The sequence below is a fragment of the Lactuca sativa genome, chromosome 7 (assembly GCF_002870075.4).
Source record: "Lactuca sativa cultivar Salinas chromosome 7, Lsat_Salinas_v11, whole genome shotgun sequence".
In the NCBI taxonomy this organism is placed as follows: Eukaryota; Viridiplantae; Streptophyta; class Magnoliopsida; order Asterales; family Asteraceae; genus Lactuca; species Lactuca sativa.
The window spans coordinates 189,605,874-189,626,094 of NC_056629.2; the positions used below are offsets into that span (position 1 = coordinate 189,605,874).

The following is a 20,221-nucleotide window of genomic DNA, read 5'->3' on the forward strand; positions in this document are numbered from 1 at the left end:
AAAACACAAGAATAATACTAATCTCATATGGCCTCAAACCTTTGAGCATAAATAAAACACCTTTTATTTATCACCATATCGATTACTCATTATTTTTCGTTTCGGGTAATCAACTTCTTACTTGAATTATTACACTTGTCCCATGCTCCTAGCATGGACACAATGTTTACCTATGGTTCTTACTTTGTGAAATAGATCACATTGACATTTCCAATCATACTCATTTCACAACTCCAAATCCTTTTTCATAAGTGAAAGAATATCAAATTCTTGCCACTTATAGAATATGCTAGATTCTAACATTTTATGCAATGATCCTTTCGTATCACTGCACCAAAGTCACAAAGACTATTGCCAATGATATTACAAAGTTCTCTATCGGAGATTGTTACAATACAATTTCTTAGATATGATGTCTCTCACTCAAAGAACATTCCTTTGAACATCCTTTTGCATAAAAGTTTCTAATCTACACATAGATTTTCAATATTCAATTCTCAATATGGACACGTTTCCATATTTTCCATATGACAACTCATTCTTAATAGAATCTTATCTATTCATAATAATGTCGATATGGTTAATCCAATATCATACTTCCAACTACTCACAAGCGACCAATCCTCGGCGAACTTTGGATTGTCCTTTGATAGTTGTTTAATTATCTTAGTCAAAACCGATTCTTGTCCTTTTTCCCTCTAAATGCGCTAGACATTTGGAAAATTTTAGAATGATCAAATATTATAGCCTACACAATCGATCCTATACCCGAAGCGTATGGGACACAATGCATAATGTCTTACATAAAGATTTGATACTTCATCAATCTTCTGCCATAATATTTTATTTGCTATGTTCTCAAAATTCGAATTGTGAAGAGGAATGCCGTAATCATAATCGAAATTTTAAGAACACACTATGTACCCTTGACTAAATTTATTAACATTCCACAACCTAAGCCTTTAGATTTGAAATGAAGCATAATATTCTCTCCCATAATTATAGCAAAACAACTTTACAACTCTTGCGACTTTGCAAAGTATAACTCTTGTTTTCTATAATTAATATTGCCAACTTGCAATACTTTCCTTAATAATCATACAATCATAACATTTATGCTCCCACTATCATGATGATTATTATAAACATAACGCTTATGCTCCCACTAGCTTTGACATGTATTCAGAAACCAGTTTAACTTCCAGAAAAACAATACTCATTGAATTTCTTAAGTTCTTGTTTCTAATACCTAATACTTTGATAATCCTTTATCTAAGCTTATACACCTTTCCCTTAGATAGCTCATATGTGTGTCTAAACAATTAAGACTAATTGTCAAATCTCACAATGCAAATTATGGAGAGGGATACCGTAACCATAATCGAATTCGAGAATACAATTTCACAATTACTATCTTCTAAAAATCTTTCTTAATGAAAGTATTTCCTCACAGTCATTTTCATGAAGGATGAACTCTTATGACACTTAGATTTTAATGGTGTATGTGTTCCTATCCATGTGAATTTGTCAAAACCAAAGTTTACGACAAATTCAAACTCATATGGACCGAACTTTCTTAATCTTGACTTCTTTCCTTATGGTAGCACAATTGCACACCATGTCTTCCAAGTAGTTAAGCAGCTCAACTTTTCCTATCAATGTACTTTCTATTGATCAAGGTGCATGCCTTTTATGCATTCAAATGAGAACTCATAGAACTCATATGCATAATTAACTCAACTGGAACAGCACAGAAACAAAATAGTGTCAACACGATAGGTTGTAAACCTCAACTCGTGTGCTAGTGATGATCGATAAGGTTTATTTTGATTTGTTCTTGAAACCTTTCAAGACTAATTAAAACTCCCCCTGACTCCTTGACATATAAGATTCTCTTGTCAATAAACATTTCTTGACAAACAAATATTCAAGAGTTAGTGTAGTTTTTATCAAAACACTTCATAAATTGGTCCTAGTTGGTCTTTGTCTTATCCAAGACATCACAACTTTCCGCATTTGATGAATGTTATAAACCTTCTTAATACTTATCACTCAATGTCACAATCTTAACTCTAAGACTTGTTTTGGAATGAAGTATGATTGACTTCTTGATTTAACCATTTCTTCAATTCTTGAATCCTCTTCTTAGACATGCAATTGTACTAAGACTCTCTTAGAGGATCAATTGAGATATGGTTCTTAATCATTAAGACCTATCATAAAGCATAAAAGGTACTCTCCCTTCTTCTTAGAATGGAGAAACTTTTATCTTTCTGCCTACTTGATTCTTCTTATTCGTTCTGCTATTGATTTAAACTTTTTCAATCAATTCAGAATTACACTTAATCTTGTAAGTATAATCATATTTACTAAACCTTTAGTAAATCATGACGAATATTTTTGTTATTCTTATGGTGGACTTGATCAACACGCAACTTTGTGTACTCGATCTCCTAGTCCTTCACTTGACACTTTGTCAATGAATTAGTCTAATTTCCAAATATGAAATTTCTCATTCATCGTGCAACCAAGTTGCATGATTCCAAGTTTCTGTCCAATTGAAACTTGGGCGATGAGAAACTCTCCCTATTTGGTAAATTCTCGACTTTCCATAAACATCATAAACAAGAATCATATCCACTTGTTGTAGAAATATGCAAACATCAATTTTCATAACGATTTCATTGCAAGGAAATAAACAAATAAATAAATAAGTCAAACCAAAATTTATTTTATTTATAAAAGCAACGGAAAACATTTGTCCTTACAATGCAAAATCCATTGAAAACTATGTAGTCAAATATTCCTAACAATATCCTATCATAACTATCTAAGCTCAAAATCTAATCTTCAAGTCCATGCGATCGAGATCCATTTCTTTGTGATTAGATTCATCTTGCTCTTTCACCAAGCTTCCTTTCTTTTCACCGATCCTGCAAAACATTCAAATGCAATCTTATCACATCATGTATTAAGAATCAATGAATAGGAACTTAACGGAGTTAGATAGTGGATTTTACCTGAAGCGCAGCCATACTCTTTGACTCTCCCATCTTCTGGACTCTTCAGGCTCTTTGGGCAGACTTGTATCCAACGCCCTTTCTCTTGGCAGCATACGCAGGTCGGTTCTCCTAGAACGTACTCGGAAGCATGGTCGGTTGACTCTCCCAACAAATACGCTCCATTGCTTTGCCAAATCATTTCTGATCCAGCAGCAATGAGCATATACGTTAGGTCAATGAGGTTGTCGTCATGATCCATCATATAATACTTTCTTTTGAACTCATTATATGATTCAGGAAGTGACTGCAAAACCCAGTTCACAGCCAACTCATCCGGGAATGACACACCCAACATTATCAACCTATCAATGTGTGATTTCATTCCTAGAACGTGGGCACACACGGGTTTACCATCTTCATGTTTCATTTCCAATAGGGATTTAGTGATATTGAACCTTTCAATTCTTCGATCTTGTGGGTTAGGGAGAACAATTGGAGGAGGTGGAGGAAGTGAAGCATGATTTCTTGTTCCTCGATCGAATTGTGGAATACCATCTTCATGTGGAATGCTTGTTCCACGGGATTTAAGAAGACCATAGTTGTCAAACCTTGACATCTACAAAACGGGAGAAAACGAATTCAAGTTAGTTGATTGATTGAGTCCTTAGTAAATCACCCAAATGAGATACTAAGGCTAGGACCCAACACAATATTCTACAACTCGGGAGAGGGATGCCGTAACCCAAATTGCAGAACATTTGAAGGTAAGTGAATGACGATTCACTAATTTCCACCATGATAAACGAAAAAAAGAAATTTAAGTTTTAAATCTATGAAAACTCCTAGATCTTATGAGATTCATTGAACATTTTAATGGCATGTTTAAATCTCGATATGCCCCTCTTGTTTGTGACTGGGATGCCGAGGATCACAAAGCGGGTGTGAATAACCACGCAAACTACATGGTGCCCCCACATGTTACAGTCACCTATTCGATGTGCCGGTAAACCACGCACGCTGCACCGAACTATGACAAACATTGAGTCACCCTTTTCTACCTTTGCTTAGAACCATTTAGTGTTCCGATAAACCACACACGCTCCACTAACGTCTTCGCAAGGGCACAAAGTGTAATTTCATGGAATTGCATCAATTCACTTTTGCCTAAGTAACTAAGATTGGGAATTTGTAAAACATTTAGTTACTTTTGTAATTCATTATACTTATAATGGAAGGTTTCGTCCTATCCTACCCGTTCGTCTAATGACCCTCCACTAGTCAAGAGTGCGGTGGGTAAGAGTGGATACCCATTCAATCGCCATTTTATAGGCAAATTCCTTAAACAGCCCTCATAGACCAGCTTCATGAATGAGGCCTACTAACAGTAAGACTGACTTTTACTCATACATATATATAATGTTAGACTTTTAATTTAATATATAGTATAGGGTGTATTTTATACTTTTTAAAATACTAGGTGGTCTAATTTAACAATTATACTTTTAATTCAATTAAATTGTAAACCAAAACTTTTATGGATTTATTAAACCTCTTTTAATTATACACCTTAATTAATTAATAAAACCATAAGGGTGTGATTTGAACTTTTCAAAACAATATTAGGGTTTTAGAATTTAACATTCCTAAATTAAACCTTTAATCAACTTTTGAATTCCAAAACTTGAGGACAAGTTTTGAAACATTTCAAAACATTAGGGTTTAGAATTTAAATACACATCAAAATTTAACTTTTAATCAAAATTTAAATTCCAAAACTTGAGGGCAAGTTTTGAACATTTCAAAACATTAGAGTTTAGAATTTAAATATGCATCCAAATTAAACTATTAATCAAAATTTAAATTCCAAAACTTGAGGGCAAGTTTTGAAACCTTTTTCAAAACATTAGGGTTTCAACTATTTAAATTTCAAAACTAAACTTTTGAGTTCAAATTTAAACTATAAAACCTAAAGGGGAAAATATTAAACTTTTCATAACACAAGGATCAAATAACAAATAATCTTAATTAACATTTAATCACATAATTATCCATATTTGATTTATTTAATGATTTCTTGCAAAACAATCTACCAATTTAATCAAAATAATTAATCAATTATCACATAAGGAAACAAATATTTTATTAATTGATAAATATCTTCAATTAGATCAAGAATATAGTCATATATATTATAAAATTGGATTTATATTGATCTAATATGATAAAGGCAAGTATCTCAAAGATAAACAGCAAGAAATCCCGAAAATAGCTTCATCTGACGCTCGAACTCGCCGAGTACCCCCATGGACTCGCCGAGTAGGGGGCAACTCGCCGAGTCCATAGTGGGACTCGCCGAGTCCATCATTCAGGACCACAAAAATCGAATTTTTTTCAACATACAAGGCATCAATACAATAGAAACCAATCTAGGCTCTGATACCACTGATGGGTTTTGGCCATAAGAACATCCTATGTGCTCCTACAAACCCTAATGCTTGGATCTAGGTTTATCTATTGTACATGCAAGTTATCCAAGACTATAAACCCTAATTCTAGCATACAAGTAATCATATTAACATAAGAATGGGTTTAAGATATTACCTTGATTGTTATGTAGCAATAACAATCACAATTTCTCCTTGTGATGACTTTAGAAAGCTTAGAGTCACAAATGTCACTCCTCTAATGGTTCACAAACACCAAGAGCAAGAGGATGAAGAGAAGAAGATAAGGAGGCTGCCCAAAACATGTGGAAACCCTAGAAGGAAGCTTGTCCACGTTTTTTAGCCTTAAGGGTTCTATATATAGTGAGGCTATTAGGGTTATCTAACAAGGAAACCCTAATTTGGATGCTTAATCCCTAAGCAACCCATGGACTCCTTTCCTTAAAGGCCTTGGACGATTTCTAATGGGTTTCCCCCATAGAATTCGTCCACTCCTTAATATAAGGCAATCCATAGCCCAAATTGCAATTATCTTATAATTACAATTTCAGTCCCTTATGTTTAATTAATCTCTTTTAGTCACAAAATTAATTACCAATTAATTATTGACTAATATTAATTAAACAATATGATTTCTCCTTTAATATATTATTCTCATAATATATTAATAAATCATATTTAATCATTTTTCTCCATAATTTATCCTATCAAGTTGCTTTGGTGAAGGCAACCCAAAAGGACCATGCACCATCGGGTCAAGTACATACCAAAATAGTTATGGACACAGACACTAATCCAACAGATCTATGCTAGCATGATAACTGTTGTTATACGGAAATTTCGCTAACAAAAGATACGTATCCCAACTCCCACCAAAATCTAATACGCACGCACGCGGCATATCCTATAGAGTCTAAATCATCCTCTCACTCTGACCATCTGTCTGAGGGTGGAAATTTATACTGAAGTGAAGACGAGTACCCATCTCGTCATGAAACCGCATCCAAAATCTGGAAGTGAAACTAACATCTCGGTCTGATACAACCAAAACCGGCACTGTATGACGTGCCACCACCTTGCGCACATAGATCTCGGCTAGCTTGTCAGCCGATATACTCTCGTGGATCGGGATGAAATATGCACTATTGGTCAACTGATCCATAATGACCCAAATCGATTCTACTTCACGTGCAGTCTTGGGAAGCTTTGTGATGAAATCCATGGTGATGTCTTCCCATTTCCACACGGGAATCTCCAACGAATGCATATTGCCGTGAGGTCGCTGGTGCTCGGCCTTGACTTTCCTGCAAGTTAAGCATCTCTCTACATACCAAGCTATGTACCACTTCATGCAGGGCCACCAATAATCAGAGCGAAGATCCTGATACATCTTCATCACCCCTTGATGAATGGAGAATCTCGACTTGTAAGCCTCCTCCATCAGAACTTGGCGCACACCACCCTAGTAAGGAACCCAAACCCTACAATGCAGGGTCAACAACCAACGGCTGTCATAATCGAAAGAAGCCACTTGGCATACAATCCGCTCACACTTTAGGTGCTCTTCCTTAATACCCTCAACCTGAGCCTCCCGAATCCATTCCAGCAACGAAGTAATCACTGTCATCCTCTGACATATATCTCGAATCGGAGATGCAACCGCCTTATGGCAGAGACCATCGGCCACCACATTGGCCTTCCCCGGTTGGTAGAGGATCTCACAATCATAGTCCTTCACCACATCTAACCACCTACGTTGTCTCATGTGCATATTCGACTGGTCCATCAGATACCTCATGCTCTTGTGGTCCGTGTAAATGGTACAGCAAACCCCATAGAGATAGTGCACTAAATCTTGAGGGAGAAAACCACAGCCCCCAGCTCCAGATCATGCGTTGGATAGTTCGCCTTATGAGGCTTCATCTGCCTCGACGCATATGCAATCACGCGACCCCGCTGCATCAGCACTGCACCCATACCCGTGATCAAAGCGTCACAGTAAACCACGAAATCGTCAACGCCTTCCGGAAAAGTCAGAATCGGTGCCTCACACAACCGCTGTCTGAGAGTCTCGAAAGCTTCTTGCTGCTCTGGCCTCCATTGGAATGTCATTGACCTCTTGGTCAGTCGGGTCAAAGGAATAACAATCTTGGAGAAATCCTAGATGAATCTCCGATAATAACCCGCTAGACCAAGAAAACTCCAAATCTCAGATGGAGACCTTGGAACCTCCCACTGCATCATGACCTCTACCTTGTCCGGATCGACCAGAATGCCCTTCTGGTGGACAAGGTTTCCCAGAAACTACACCTCTCACAAACAAAATTCACACTTAGAGAACTTTGCGAAAAGTCTCTCCCTCGTCAATGTGTCCAGCACCTCCTTCAGGTGCTCCTCATGCTGCTCCTGAGTCTTGGAGTAAACCAAGATATCATCAATGAAGACTATCATAGACCGGTACAACATCGGTCTGCACACGTGGTTTATGAGATCCATGAATGCAACAAGAGCATTGGTGATCCCAAACGGCATCACCACGAACTCGTAATGACCATAGAAAGTCCGAAAGGTTGTCTTCAACACATCATCATCCCTAACTCACATCTGGTGATACCCCGATCGCAGATCAATCTGGAGAACCAAGATGCACCCTGTAGCTGGTCAAATAAGTCATCATTCCTCGGGAGGGGATACGGTTCTTCACCGTTACCTTATTCAACTCCCGGTAATCTATACACATTTGATGTGACCCGTCCTTCTTCTTCACAAACAGGATCGGGGCTCCTCATGGCAAACTGCTCGGCCTGATAAGTCCTTTGTCTAACAGCTACTAAAGCTATGTAGACAACTCCTGCATCTCGGGAGGAGACAACCGATATGGTGCCTTGGCTATCGGAGCCACACCAGGAACTAGGTCAATCCTGAACTCTACCTGCCTCTCCGGAGGTACCCCAGTCAAATCCTCCAGGAACACGTTCGGGTACTCCCGTACGACTGGTACATCATGCACAGTCGCCTTACCCTTCTCCCGGGTATCCATGACATAGGCGACATAACCTGCACAACCATGTTGAAGGTAGCATCTCGCCCTCGCTGCCGAACACAAAGTCGGCCCACAGTACGGCCTCTCGCCCTGAATCACTAACCCTCCCCCACTTGGGGTCCTAACTCGTACTAGTTGTTGCTCGCAGTTGATCACTGCCCCATTGGGGCTCAACCAGTACATACCCATGATAACCTTATTCCCTCACAGGGGAATAGTGACCAAATCCATGGAATACTGCTCATCGAACAACTGCAGTGTACATCCCTTGCTACCCGAACGGTCCTATCATCCGCAAGATCTACATCAAGGGGACAGTCCAACTCCCGTGGAGCTCCAATTAATCACTTGCTAAGTGCAAGTGATACAAAGGATTGGGTAGCCCCGAATCGAACAATACCAGAGCAGAAGTACCTGAAACATAAACTGAAAATCGTAAGCACAAAGCTTAGTGAGTTCCCCAAGATACCACATGCCACAGATACATGAATCACATATTGGGACCCCCCGCCCTCCATCGGTCCTCGCCCGATATCGATTCCCACTCAGCCTCAGGCCTCGCCCGGCATCGAGCCCCTTTCGGATTATAGATTTGTCATTCTCCAAGCCTCATCTGACATTGGGCCCCGCCCGATACTCACATAATCATATAACTATATAATCATATAAACATATAACCTACTAACACATGCAATAATCACAAAGACTATAGCATACCATATAATCATATCAAGCCTCGCTTGGCATTGGGCCTCACTCGATAAGCATAAAAACGGGTACTAATAACTAGCATACGATATAGTCATCAGTCCCCACCTGGCATCGGGCCTTGCTTGGTAACCATACCATCATACAACTAGACCTGGCAATGGGGCGGGTTTGGAGAAAATCGACCTTGATCCAAACCCATTTAACAAATTTCAAAATCTGATCAAAACCTGCTCCGTAACCCGCAGGGTTTTGAATAATCAAACATATACCCTTATCCACCGAATCAGTATATATCCAAACCCGCCCCGTAACCCGTAGGTTTTTTGAATAATCAAACACATTTTACTTAAATCATAAAATCACATTTATTAAATAAAACTAAGTTTTGATTTAGAAAACACATTATGTACTCGAGGGCTTTCTATTGGAATTAAAATCATTATTTTAGTTACTTCCGATTGGTTTTTGACCGTCGATTGCATTGATAGAGAATAGCAATTACATACTTTCTTCCGATTGATAAATGACCTTATTGATTTATAAATGAAATTGGTGATTACATGATGAAATATAAATGAAATGAAATCATGACTCTTGGGAGAAGACTGGAAGTCTAGAAGTTGAGTCCTCGAGTCCTATGTAAAAACAATTTAGTCTTCGGCCTTTTCTCTTTGGACTTCTAATTGGAATTTAATGTAAACTTTAGGCAATATAAAATATAAATTTATATTTCTAAAACTTATATGGGGCGGGTTATAAACGGAGCGGATCGGTGATGATCCATACCCGACCCTTTTAATAAAAGGGTTAGCGGGTACGGGTCGTTAACGGGTAAACGGATTAAAAACTATGCTCCAAATCTGTATACTTATTATGGGTTTGGATCGGATCAGGGTCAAAACCTGCTCCATTTCCAGGCCTACATACAACACATGCAAGAGTCACGCAGACAACTAGCATCCTAAGATATAAATCGTGGGCTGGCATTGTTGCCTTCGACCCATTAAACCCAGTGAGGAGACTCACCTCGCACTGCTGAAACACTCAGATAATCCTTGGCTGCTGGCAGACAGATCCCCGAACTGTCAATATCAAAAAAATACCCAATCAACACTTGGGTCCCAAACCATAACCATAATTCCATTATTATGATAAATAACCAATCTAACCCTGACCTAATTTGGACCAAGACTTAGGCCCAAACGTAACATCCAAAAAGGCCCAAATACAAAAAACCACCAAGGCCCAATCCATGGCCCAATTTTCCAAATTGGGCCCAAACCCATTATAGGCCTTCTCAACATAATTATTAGTCCAAAACGTAATGGCCCAACAGAGCCCAAGACAACTAAGCCCAAAAGATGGCCCAAACCGAAGCCCAACATGTATAATCCTTCCTGACGGAGTACGCAGGGCGTACCCATCTGTACGCTAAGTGTACTCTTTGTTTGGCTTGTATGCTGCATGTACAAACTTGTACGCTCACCATACTCCTCCATTAAGCCAAACCCTCCATTAATCTCTTAATGCCTAAGTCTAGAAGTCCAAATCATAGATCCAAGTCCAAACAAGTGTCTAGAACCATAAAGTCACTCACTTGGTGACTTTGCATGCCCCAAGAAGACCCAAACTCAAAATATAGCATTCTACTATCATGAAAAGGATCCAAACTCATGCATGGGTGGATTTAAACCTTAAAGGTGCCAACTTTATGGACATTGAACCTCAGAAACACCAAGAGGGGCAACTCAAAACTCCTGGAGTGGCATCAAACCAATAGATCATATCCATGGGGCCAAAAAGGAACCAAAAATCATAAATGATAGATCTAAGACATCCATGATCAATATCAAAGCTTTTTACCTCAAACAAGTTGTAAATAAAGCACATAATCCAGAACTATAAGCTCTTCTATGATCCACAACCTTGCACCAAACTCCATCTTCTTGGAAATGGCCCAAAAACACCAAAATGCACACCTTGAGCACAAAATCACAACGATGGAGGCTTAGATATGATTTCTAGGGTTTTGGGAACTTGGAGGCTGGTAAAGAGGCCAACCCTAAAGACTTAATGAGTTTATATAGGGTACACCTTCAAGATTTAGGGTTTTCACTTAACCCCTCGTACACTCCACATACTCCTCGTACGCCTAGCGTACGAGATATCGCACCCCCGATCAAACCCTCGCAGTATGCTAAGCGTACACCACATTACGCCCAACATAATACCCTTCACACTAACACGCCCGGCGTACTAGGGTTCCCACTTAAACCCTTAAGCACTCTGAAGGCCATAACTTCTTCGATATAAACCTGATTTCGACGATCCATATATCCATGAAAAAGGTAACACTAAGCTCTACACTCTAGTAAAATCATACCTACCTTACCATATCCCGATTAAACACCCATTTCCATAGAATCTCGAGATGACATATTACCAAAATACCCTTGGTTCCAAAGCACAAGCCGAATACCCGGACCATCCAAAATACATCTTTCATCCCAAAATGATTCCAAATTACAATTCTTCAAGAGCCCTAAGTTTGCTAATACCTAATATTTGATCACCACCCCAAAATGGGAAACAATTCGAAATAGTGCGTTACACTTTTTCTCCATTAACAGAACTTTATGACCACAAAAGTCCCATAATAAGCTCTAGAGTTTCTCCAAACTCCAAGAGCTTCCAAGAAGGGACCAAAACCACTCATTTGAGACCTTAAACATGAATCTTGAAAGAACAAGGCCAAGGTGAAAGCTTTTTACCTCCAAAGTACATAAGCTTGAAGAAGATGATGGATTTAATCTTGCTCAATGCTTCGTTTCACCAAGAAGGAGTTCCTTTCTTCACAAGCTTCATTAAGACAAGAGGAACCCCTTCAAAATCAAGTCACCAAGCTCATAACCATGGAAAAGGGGCTACGTTTTCGTTTTGGGGAGATGGAGGCTAAAGAGGATGCCCTAAAGTGTGAGTTAAGGTGCTTAAATATGGGATAAACCCTAAAAGTCCATGGGCTTGGGTTTCAACGCTCGCCACGCCGTGGCCATTCTCTTACCACGTCATGACACTCACCCAAAACACACATTTCATAAAATACATGCCACATCATGCCACTCCATGTGTCACGTAGTGGCATATGGTTTTCCTCAAAAACCATGCCTTAGACTCCTTTATGGTTTCCCAAAAACCTTACCTTGATCCTTCTAAACCCTCAATCGATCTATTCACGAAAACTTGTGTGTACATATATATATATATATATATATATATATATATATATATATATATTATCGTTATATATAAATATATATAAACACGTATAAGCATCGAATGATAAGAATCCTAATATTTTTTGCAGGGTATCTTTGGTAACCTCACCGCTTATGCAAAGATGGTGCTTCAAAGGAGGTCGCGAAAGCATGTATGATGGAAAATGAGACATCTCAATTTACAACTTTAAAGTGAGAGATTCGTGAACAATGGTTTTGTAAATCCTGGACTTGGGACTTATACATGTCGGAAATGGAGAAGTTAGGGTATACTCTACCTCCTCCACATAAATAGGAAATACCAAACGAACTGATGATCATGTTACTCCCTTTGTAATTGTATAATTTATGTTTGAATTTGCCATTCTAAAAAAATTTATAATTACTTCTTAATAATGTATACAATCGAGTTTACTGTTTTTATGATAAAACAAAAACATTACATATTCGAAATATGAGACATTTTTAAGAATATTCCAAGTGCTTCGTATGCAAAGTCCTTCAAGTCACTTTGGAATTTGTATTGCTCCTTAGCCGCCTTGAAAATATCATCTTTATCATTATCTAGATATGCATTTTCAATTTTGTGATAAATGCATGTAAACATCGTCCCCTTTCCTTTTTAATCCATAAATTTTATGTTGAGTTGGTAATGTGTACGATAGTGTTCATGACCCATTTCATTATGAAACATATGTGTAGTTCGCATCCAAAACGATCTTACTAGCCAACATATGAGAACGATGATATTATCTTCCATAACCATATTCCAACAACATACCAATTCAAGCTCCTTCCTTCATAGTCTATGGAAGTGGTATAGTTTTTGTCATTTTCCGTGAAAAGGAGGAATGAAATTTAGGATAGACTAAAGACATTTTGAGTTGAATACATGAAGAAGATGTAAAAAAAATAGTAAAGGCTAATGGGTATTTATAAGAGATAAAAAGTAGAAACTCACTTGCCACTTACCACATACCAACTTCAATTCACCATTTATAACCTTCAATATACCACATACCACCTTATTTGTGTAGTATATAAAGTGGTAATTATAAGAGACTCTTATATACTTTAATATGAGTTTATATAAATTTGGTGTTTGGCTTTGTGAAAGTGAAGATTGTTATGTTTTATCCCATATTAACCAATTTTGTGAAGGCTCGAATGAACAACTACCAAATAATATGCATGATGATATTTATGAAGCAATGCCCCGAATAAGCCAACCAAAGGGACATAGAAATGAATTTGATACTTAACTACCGTTCAGACATTTTTTCAGTGTATGTGAAAGAAAGGGAAAACTAGGTAGCTAAAACTAAGAAAACAAAGTAAAAGTGGTTTGTGGTGTTGATACAAAGATTGATAGACATTAAGTAAAACATGACTATCGTGCAGATGTTGTTAGAATTAAAGGATGTTTTATTGACCACAAACAAGCAATGCATCCCTTATAATTTCCAAATGTGTGACCCGAAATTTAAGTTTGTAATGAATGGATTGACAATGTAATAACTTTCTAAGGTTCTCTTAACTAATGAAAGCAAAAGGTATTGTTATTCATGAAAATCATAACAAGTTACATATTATTGTTTAAAATCACTTTAAGTTTTCTTTGTATGTGATACCCATGATTAATTGGGACTTGTATACGGTGAAAACAAGCGATGTCTATATGAACTTCAAACAACTGCATGTAGCTTTCAGTTAAGCCGAATGTAATATTGATCATTTCAACCCACTCCTCAAATGTTGCATTCTCCCCATGTGCTTCTTAGATTCTTTGCATCAACTTGAGAAAATATCTTGTATATCTTCATAAATTGTAATCATGATCATTTACATATTATAGAAAGCGCTAACTTTATGCACTTCTTAGTTTCTGAAGGTCGGGATGAGATTTGAAGCACTAACAATTGCGCTTGCGCATAGTGAAAATCACAAATAAATTATAATACAGTCTTATCAGCAAGCCTCCCATTGTCTAAACTCAACACGTATCACTTTATATTCCATTAGCGGAGGTGGTGTAGCAATGTATGTTGTGAATAAAAGGTATAATTCTTTAAAACAATCATATGGTTCCAAAAAAAATTAAGATTATAAAATAGTAACGTCCTTTCCCCTACTTTTCCCATGTTGATGAAATCTTAAATTTTGTTGCTAGTTTGGGGTATTGCCCAAAGAAAAATCAAGTTCCCATGTCTATAATCTATGGGGTTTTTTTGGTTTATTTGAAGGCTATAAACGATAAGGTTTTCGAGAAAATTTATTCATTCTCCTATGAAAATCATCTCTAATAAATGAAGATAATTTTGTCATATGTCAATCTCTAATGATTTTGACACTTGTCATTTTGTGATATTTTTTAAATAAATAACATCCACATGTCAATTTATGTTTTTTTTTTAATTTTTAAAATTAAAAAGCCACATAATCTTATATATATATATATATATATATATATATATATATATATATATATATATATATATATAACGGTAACTAGTTCGTGGAGTTATGGACATCCAAAAAAACATGCTACATTAGTATAAAATAATAGCCTTCTTAATGATTAACCCACTCCTCTCTTTAAGAGTTTTATCTGCTTTCAATTTAGCTTTAACACTCTTCGATGTCATTTTTACTTTCACGATTGACTTTGGTGGGTGTGGCTTTTTTTATTGCCACATCTGATGTTTGTCTCTACAAATAAAAATGTATATTTTTAGTATTATGAAATACGAATATAATAGAAGTATTCAAATTTGGACTTACCTTAAACGGATATAATTATGAAAGTTTTTGTAGGTGTGTCGGCCATGACTAGTGCTACGGTTGTTGCTCGATGTGGCAATATGAAGAATGGTCGGAGAGGAGGTGTTGTCGATGTGAGCCGAAACAAATGGAGGGAGAGAGACATTGCTCTTTTAGCATTAACATTAAACGTGTCTCGACAAAAGAAGGAAATGGAGACCGGTGTCGACTGATGGTAGCAAGGTGATCATATTTTGCCGATAATCCATTAATGGTGTAGATGATCAAGTATTTGTCTGGAACTTTGAAATTAACATCAAGATTTTGTGATGCTCCAGAGCTTGGTATCTAATCATCAATTGAGCTTCCTTCTTATCGCGAAACTACTTCTCTAATTCAATCCGAACATCGCGAGCAAGGGATTTCTCATTGATGACCATATGTAGAAGAGATTGAGACAACATAGATAATATCCACATTTTAACAAAAGCATCAATCTTTTCCAATTGGGGTCGGTGGGTTTGGCAGTCTGTGCATCGTATGTGGAGTCGATAGTGTCATAAGCTTCACAGTGAGTTAACACACAGAGCCCTCCACGAGTCATAGTTCAAGCGTTATGAGTTAAGTACAAGAGGTATATGAGACTTGATATTAGTAAGGGTAAAAGCTTTATGAATGAGAGGTGGTGCTTTGTCCATAACAAAAAGAAAAAAGTGAAAGAATTTAGGTTTTAATGAGGATAAGGAGTAGCAACAGATGGTAAGTAAGGGAATTATCGAGAGGAAACGAGAATATGAGGTTAGGTTGATATCATATTAACGAATATTAGGGAAAAAATTTATTGCCTCATACAAAGGTATATATACAATATTATATGGGTCGAGTATACAAGATACAAACATGGGTTAAACCTACATAATATAATACAAACAGTAGGTTCACATTTATATATGACCGGACCAAACAAGCGTGCTTGACTTGTTTTTATTAGGTCTAAAAATACCATATTCTAGACAAGCTGGTTAGTTTTAATTGTTTTTTAATGTTATTTTAAGTTTTAGATTAAAAAGTTGTTAATTTAATCAAATATCCCTTATAGAGTTTATAAAATAGGGTGAAGGTATTTTTTTAACAGCAAATATAAATATATAATTTATTCCTAAACTAACACCTAAGTTCACGACAAGACTTGAACCCTTGACCTCAAAGAGAGAGGACACTATCTGATATCGCTAGGCTAGAAGCCCTTTGATAGATGAAAGTGTTAAAATGAACATTTGGATTATATAGTGGTCTCAATTAAAAGGTTATTAGTTTAGTCTCAATTAAAACAAAAATAATGGTTAAAAACAAAACAAGTAACTATTCTTTTGGTGTTAGTAGGGATGAGCATTTGGACCGGAGAACCGGCCGAAACAAATACCGGTACCGGTACCGGAAATGGAACTGGATAGAACCGATCGGGCTGGGACCGGGACGATATTCTTGTGGATTTTTGGAACCGGAAACTGATAGGAAACGGAATTGGTAGAACCGACAAAAACCGGAACCATATATTGTTATTTCTTAAGAACCGGTTCCAACATTGAAGACACGACAAGAACCGGTAAGAAACCGGAACCGATAGAATCGGCGGTTCAGTTCGGTTCCTATTTTAATTATTTCTAAAAATGGTTCGTGTGTTAAACAAAATTATAATAACATTATGATACTTAAAATTTATAATAACATAGTTTAATAGTTTAATGAATGTACACAATTTAAATATTTATACACATTAAAAAGTATATTTTAGATTCTAAATTTATTATTATTATTATTATTATTATTATTATTATTATTATTATTATTATTATATTTTTTAATTTATGAATTTTTATTTGCGATTAAAAGATAATCAGAACGCCATGTTTCGCACCTTCAAGCCGTTGTGCCTAAAAACCACGCAGCTTCTTGTGACGCTTCCTGCGTAAAAGAGCAGAGCAGAGTACACCACTGTCGATGGCGGCGAATGGCGTGAAATCGGCGGTAACATCTCAGGCATACCTGGAGGGATCTCAGGTCAAACAAACTAAATCACTCATCTCTGAGCTATGCCGGCTGTTTTACAACCTAGGTTGGGTCTCCGGCACCGGCGGAAGTATCACCGCCAAGGTCCACGACGACTCCGTTCCCAAATCAGAGCAACTCATAATCATGTCCCCCTCCGGTATCTATTTATTTTTTAATCCGGTTATACTTCCATGAAAAACATCTGTATGCTGATTATCTAATTGAAGATTTCAAATTCATTGAACTTTGATATAACAAACTCGAACAAAAGATGAACTTCGGGGAATTTATGATAGGTGTGCAAAAGGAAAGGATGGTAGAAGAAGACATGTATGTATTATCATCAACTGGTGATATTTTGTTTTCTCCATCGCCGAAGCCTTACCCTCATAAACCTCCCAAATGTTCAGATTGTGCACCTCTTTTCATGAAGGTACTTCCTATTCCTAATTCAAACGAATGATTCTCAAATTATCGTTTCCGAATCTCAATTTTGACTTTTGTAACACATGTTCTTGTTCTTGTATCTCCCAGGCTTATGATAAGCGTAATGCTGGTGCAGTCATTCATAGTCACGGAATGGAATCTTGTCTTGTAACTATGATGGATCCATTGGCGAAAGAATTTAGGGTAATACTTAACAAAAATAACATTTCATGCCATGATTGCATCACCGAGCTTTTATTTTAATCTTTCAGATCACTCATATGGAGATGATTAAAGGAATACAAGGCCATGGTTACTATGATGAACTTGTGGTTCCTATAATAGAAAACACAGCTCAAGAAAGAGAGTTAACAGAATCTCTTGCTGCAGCAGTATGCTCTTTCTTTCTTTCTTTCACCTTGTTTAATCACTTCAATCTTCAAGTCTTTATATTTGATTTTCAATTTTTCCTTAATGATCAAACAGATTGAAGCATACCCAAAGACAACTGCTGTTCTTGTCAGAAACCATGGTATTTATGTATGGGGAGATTCCTGGATTAGTGCCAAAACTCAATCTGAATGCTACCATTATCTCTTTGAAGCTGCGATTAAGCTTCATCAACTAGGCCTTGACTGGTCAACTCCAAGTCATGGTCCTAAACCACTTTTATGTGGTCAAAGTCAAACTACAAACCCATCTCATCGTTGTGTTGTTCTTGATATTGAAGGGACAACAACGCCTATATCTTTTGTCACTGATGTTCTTTTTCCATATGCACGTGACAATGTGCAAAAACACCTGGAAGAAACATATGACACTGATGCCACTCAAGATGATATTAAATTGTTACGTTCTCAAGTAAGCTTTTCATAATTATCATCTTTTTAGTAAATTGTATTTAACTATTTATATAAATTTGTAATTTTTAGATTCGTGTTTCAGGTAGAAGATGATTTAAAAAATGGGGTTGCAAATGCTGTTATAATTCCATCTGATGAGGCTGGAAAACAGGAAGTGATTGCTGCTTTGGTTGCTAATGTTGAAGGGATGATAAAATCTGATAGGAAAATTACTTCTTTAAAACAATTACAAGTAAAGCTTATATATTATTATTGTTTTTATCAAGAAAATCTTTTTCAATTTATACAAAGTTGCTGAATCTTTGAGCTTACAGGGTCACATATGGCAAACTGGATTTGAAAAAAATGAACTCAAAGGAGTTGTTTTTGATGATGTTCCTGTTTCTCTTCAAAAGTGGCATTCTTCTGGTATAAAAGTAAGCTCCCATTCATATATGAATATGAGATTTCACTTTTCAGCCTATGATTAAAAGTTTGAGTAAATTACATTTTGGGTCCCTAAATTTTATCTCTTTTGCAAATTTGTTCCTCATTTGAGATTCTTATAACATTTTTGGTCCATATTCCTACTTCAAATAGGGACAAAAACCTAAACTAAGGTCCAAAATTGCAAAAGAAAACTTGTTAGGGACCAAATTTGAAAAAATTAACAATACCCAGGGACTAAAAATGTAATTAACTTTGTTTATAAACAGGTGTATATATATTCAAGTGGTAGCAGATTGGCGCAAAGGCTATTATTTGGATACTCAAATCACGGGGACTTGAGAACATATTTAAGTGGATTTTTCGACACCACAGTGGGGTAATTTGGTCATTTTGCATATGTTTTTCGCGTATTTTGTATTTGTTTTCATGAACGAATCTTTAATTCATATTGTAAATGACAGGAACAAGAAGGAGAGAAAAAGTTATGTTGAAATTTGTGAATCAGTTGGAGTTCATAAGCCTTCAGATGTCTTATTTGTTACAGATGTTTTTCAAGAAGCTGTAGCTGCAAAGGCAGCTGGTAGATAACACAAACCATATACTTGATTTATGTTAACTTTGTTTCAATGCATTGTTGGGTTGTACTTTTATGTACAACCCTACATTGCATCAAACCACTAATTCGTTGAAATTTTGTACTATTTTTGTGTCAGGTTTGGAGGTGATAATATCTGTTCGGCCTGGAAACGGGCAGCTGCCCGAGAACCATGGATTCAAAACGGTCAAGTCTTTTTCGGAGATATAAGGGTGATTTTGGTAATTTGCTTGTTCTTGAATGGAATGTATTATATTTGTAGTGGTAAAAAAAAATTGTCATTTGTGACATGGTTATATGATATGTGCACCAAATAAAAAAATTGTCACTTTTCAGCTTAAGTTTATGAGTTTCACTCTTTTGACCCTTACATAATTTAAATTGGTCTATTTAGTAACTTTTCTATACTTTTAAATTTTAATGTCTACAAACTACGAATTAAGTATCATGTAGTTACAAAACAAGATGGAAATGTGATACAAAAGCAAAAATCTAGTTTGAAATACAAAGAACTTGTCCAAAATGAAATATTTTTGTATCAAAATAAGTATGTCGTGTGTGTTTTGTAGTAGTTGGGTTATAGTGGTCGTGGTTATCTTTAGAGGTAGATATTATTTAGTT

The 20,221-nt window shown here is 36.6% G+C and overlaps 1 protein-coding gene across 1 annotated transcript; it reads left to right on the top strand.

Annotated features, from left to right (window-relative positions):
- The first annotated feature begins 17,145 nt into the window (after positions 1–17,145).
- On the top strand, positions 17,146–19,941 carry LOC111898422 (probable bifunctional methylthioribulose-1-phosphate dehydratase/enolase-phosphatase E1 1). The gene is made up of 10 exons (XM_023894334.3): positions 17,146–17,444; positions 17,584–17,720; positions 17,822–17,917; positions 17,986–18,105; positions 18,200–18,574; positions 18,659–18,808; positions 18,891–18,992; positions 19,272–19,381; positions 19,467–19,585; positions 19,719–19,941. Exons 1-10 carry the CDS (start codon positions 17,237–17,239, stop codon positions 19,808–19,810), a joined length of 1,509 nt encoding a protein of 502 aa, XP_023750102.1. The 5' UTR covers positions 17,146–17,236; the 3' UTR covers positions 19,811–19,941.
- Positions 19,942–20,221: the final 280 nt, after the last annotated feature.

Bases quoted from the DNA above. Each gene is read 5' to 3' on its own strand.
- LOC111898422 (XM_023894334.3), top strand. From the start codon at position 17,237: ATGGCGGCGAATGGCGTGAAATCGGCGGTAACATCTCAGGCATACCTG. The intron at 17,721-17,821 runs GTACTTCCTATT...TGTATCTCCCAG, and splicing joins GTGCACCTCTTTTCATGAAG to GCTTATGATAAGCGTAATGC. The intron at 19,586-19,718 runs GTAGATAACACA...TTTTTGTGTCAG, and splicing joins TGTAGCTGCAAAGGCAGCTG to GTTTGGAGGTGATAATATCT.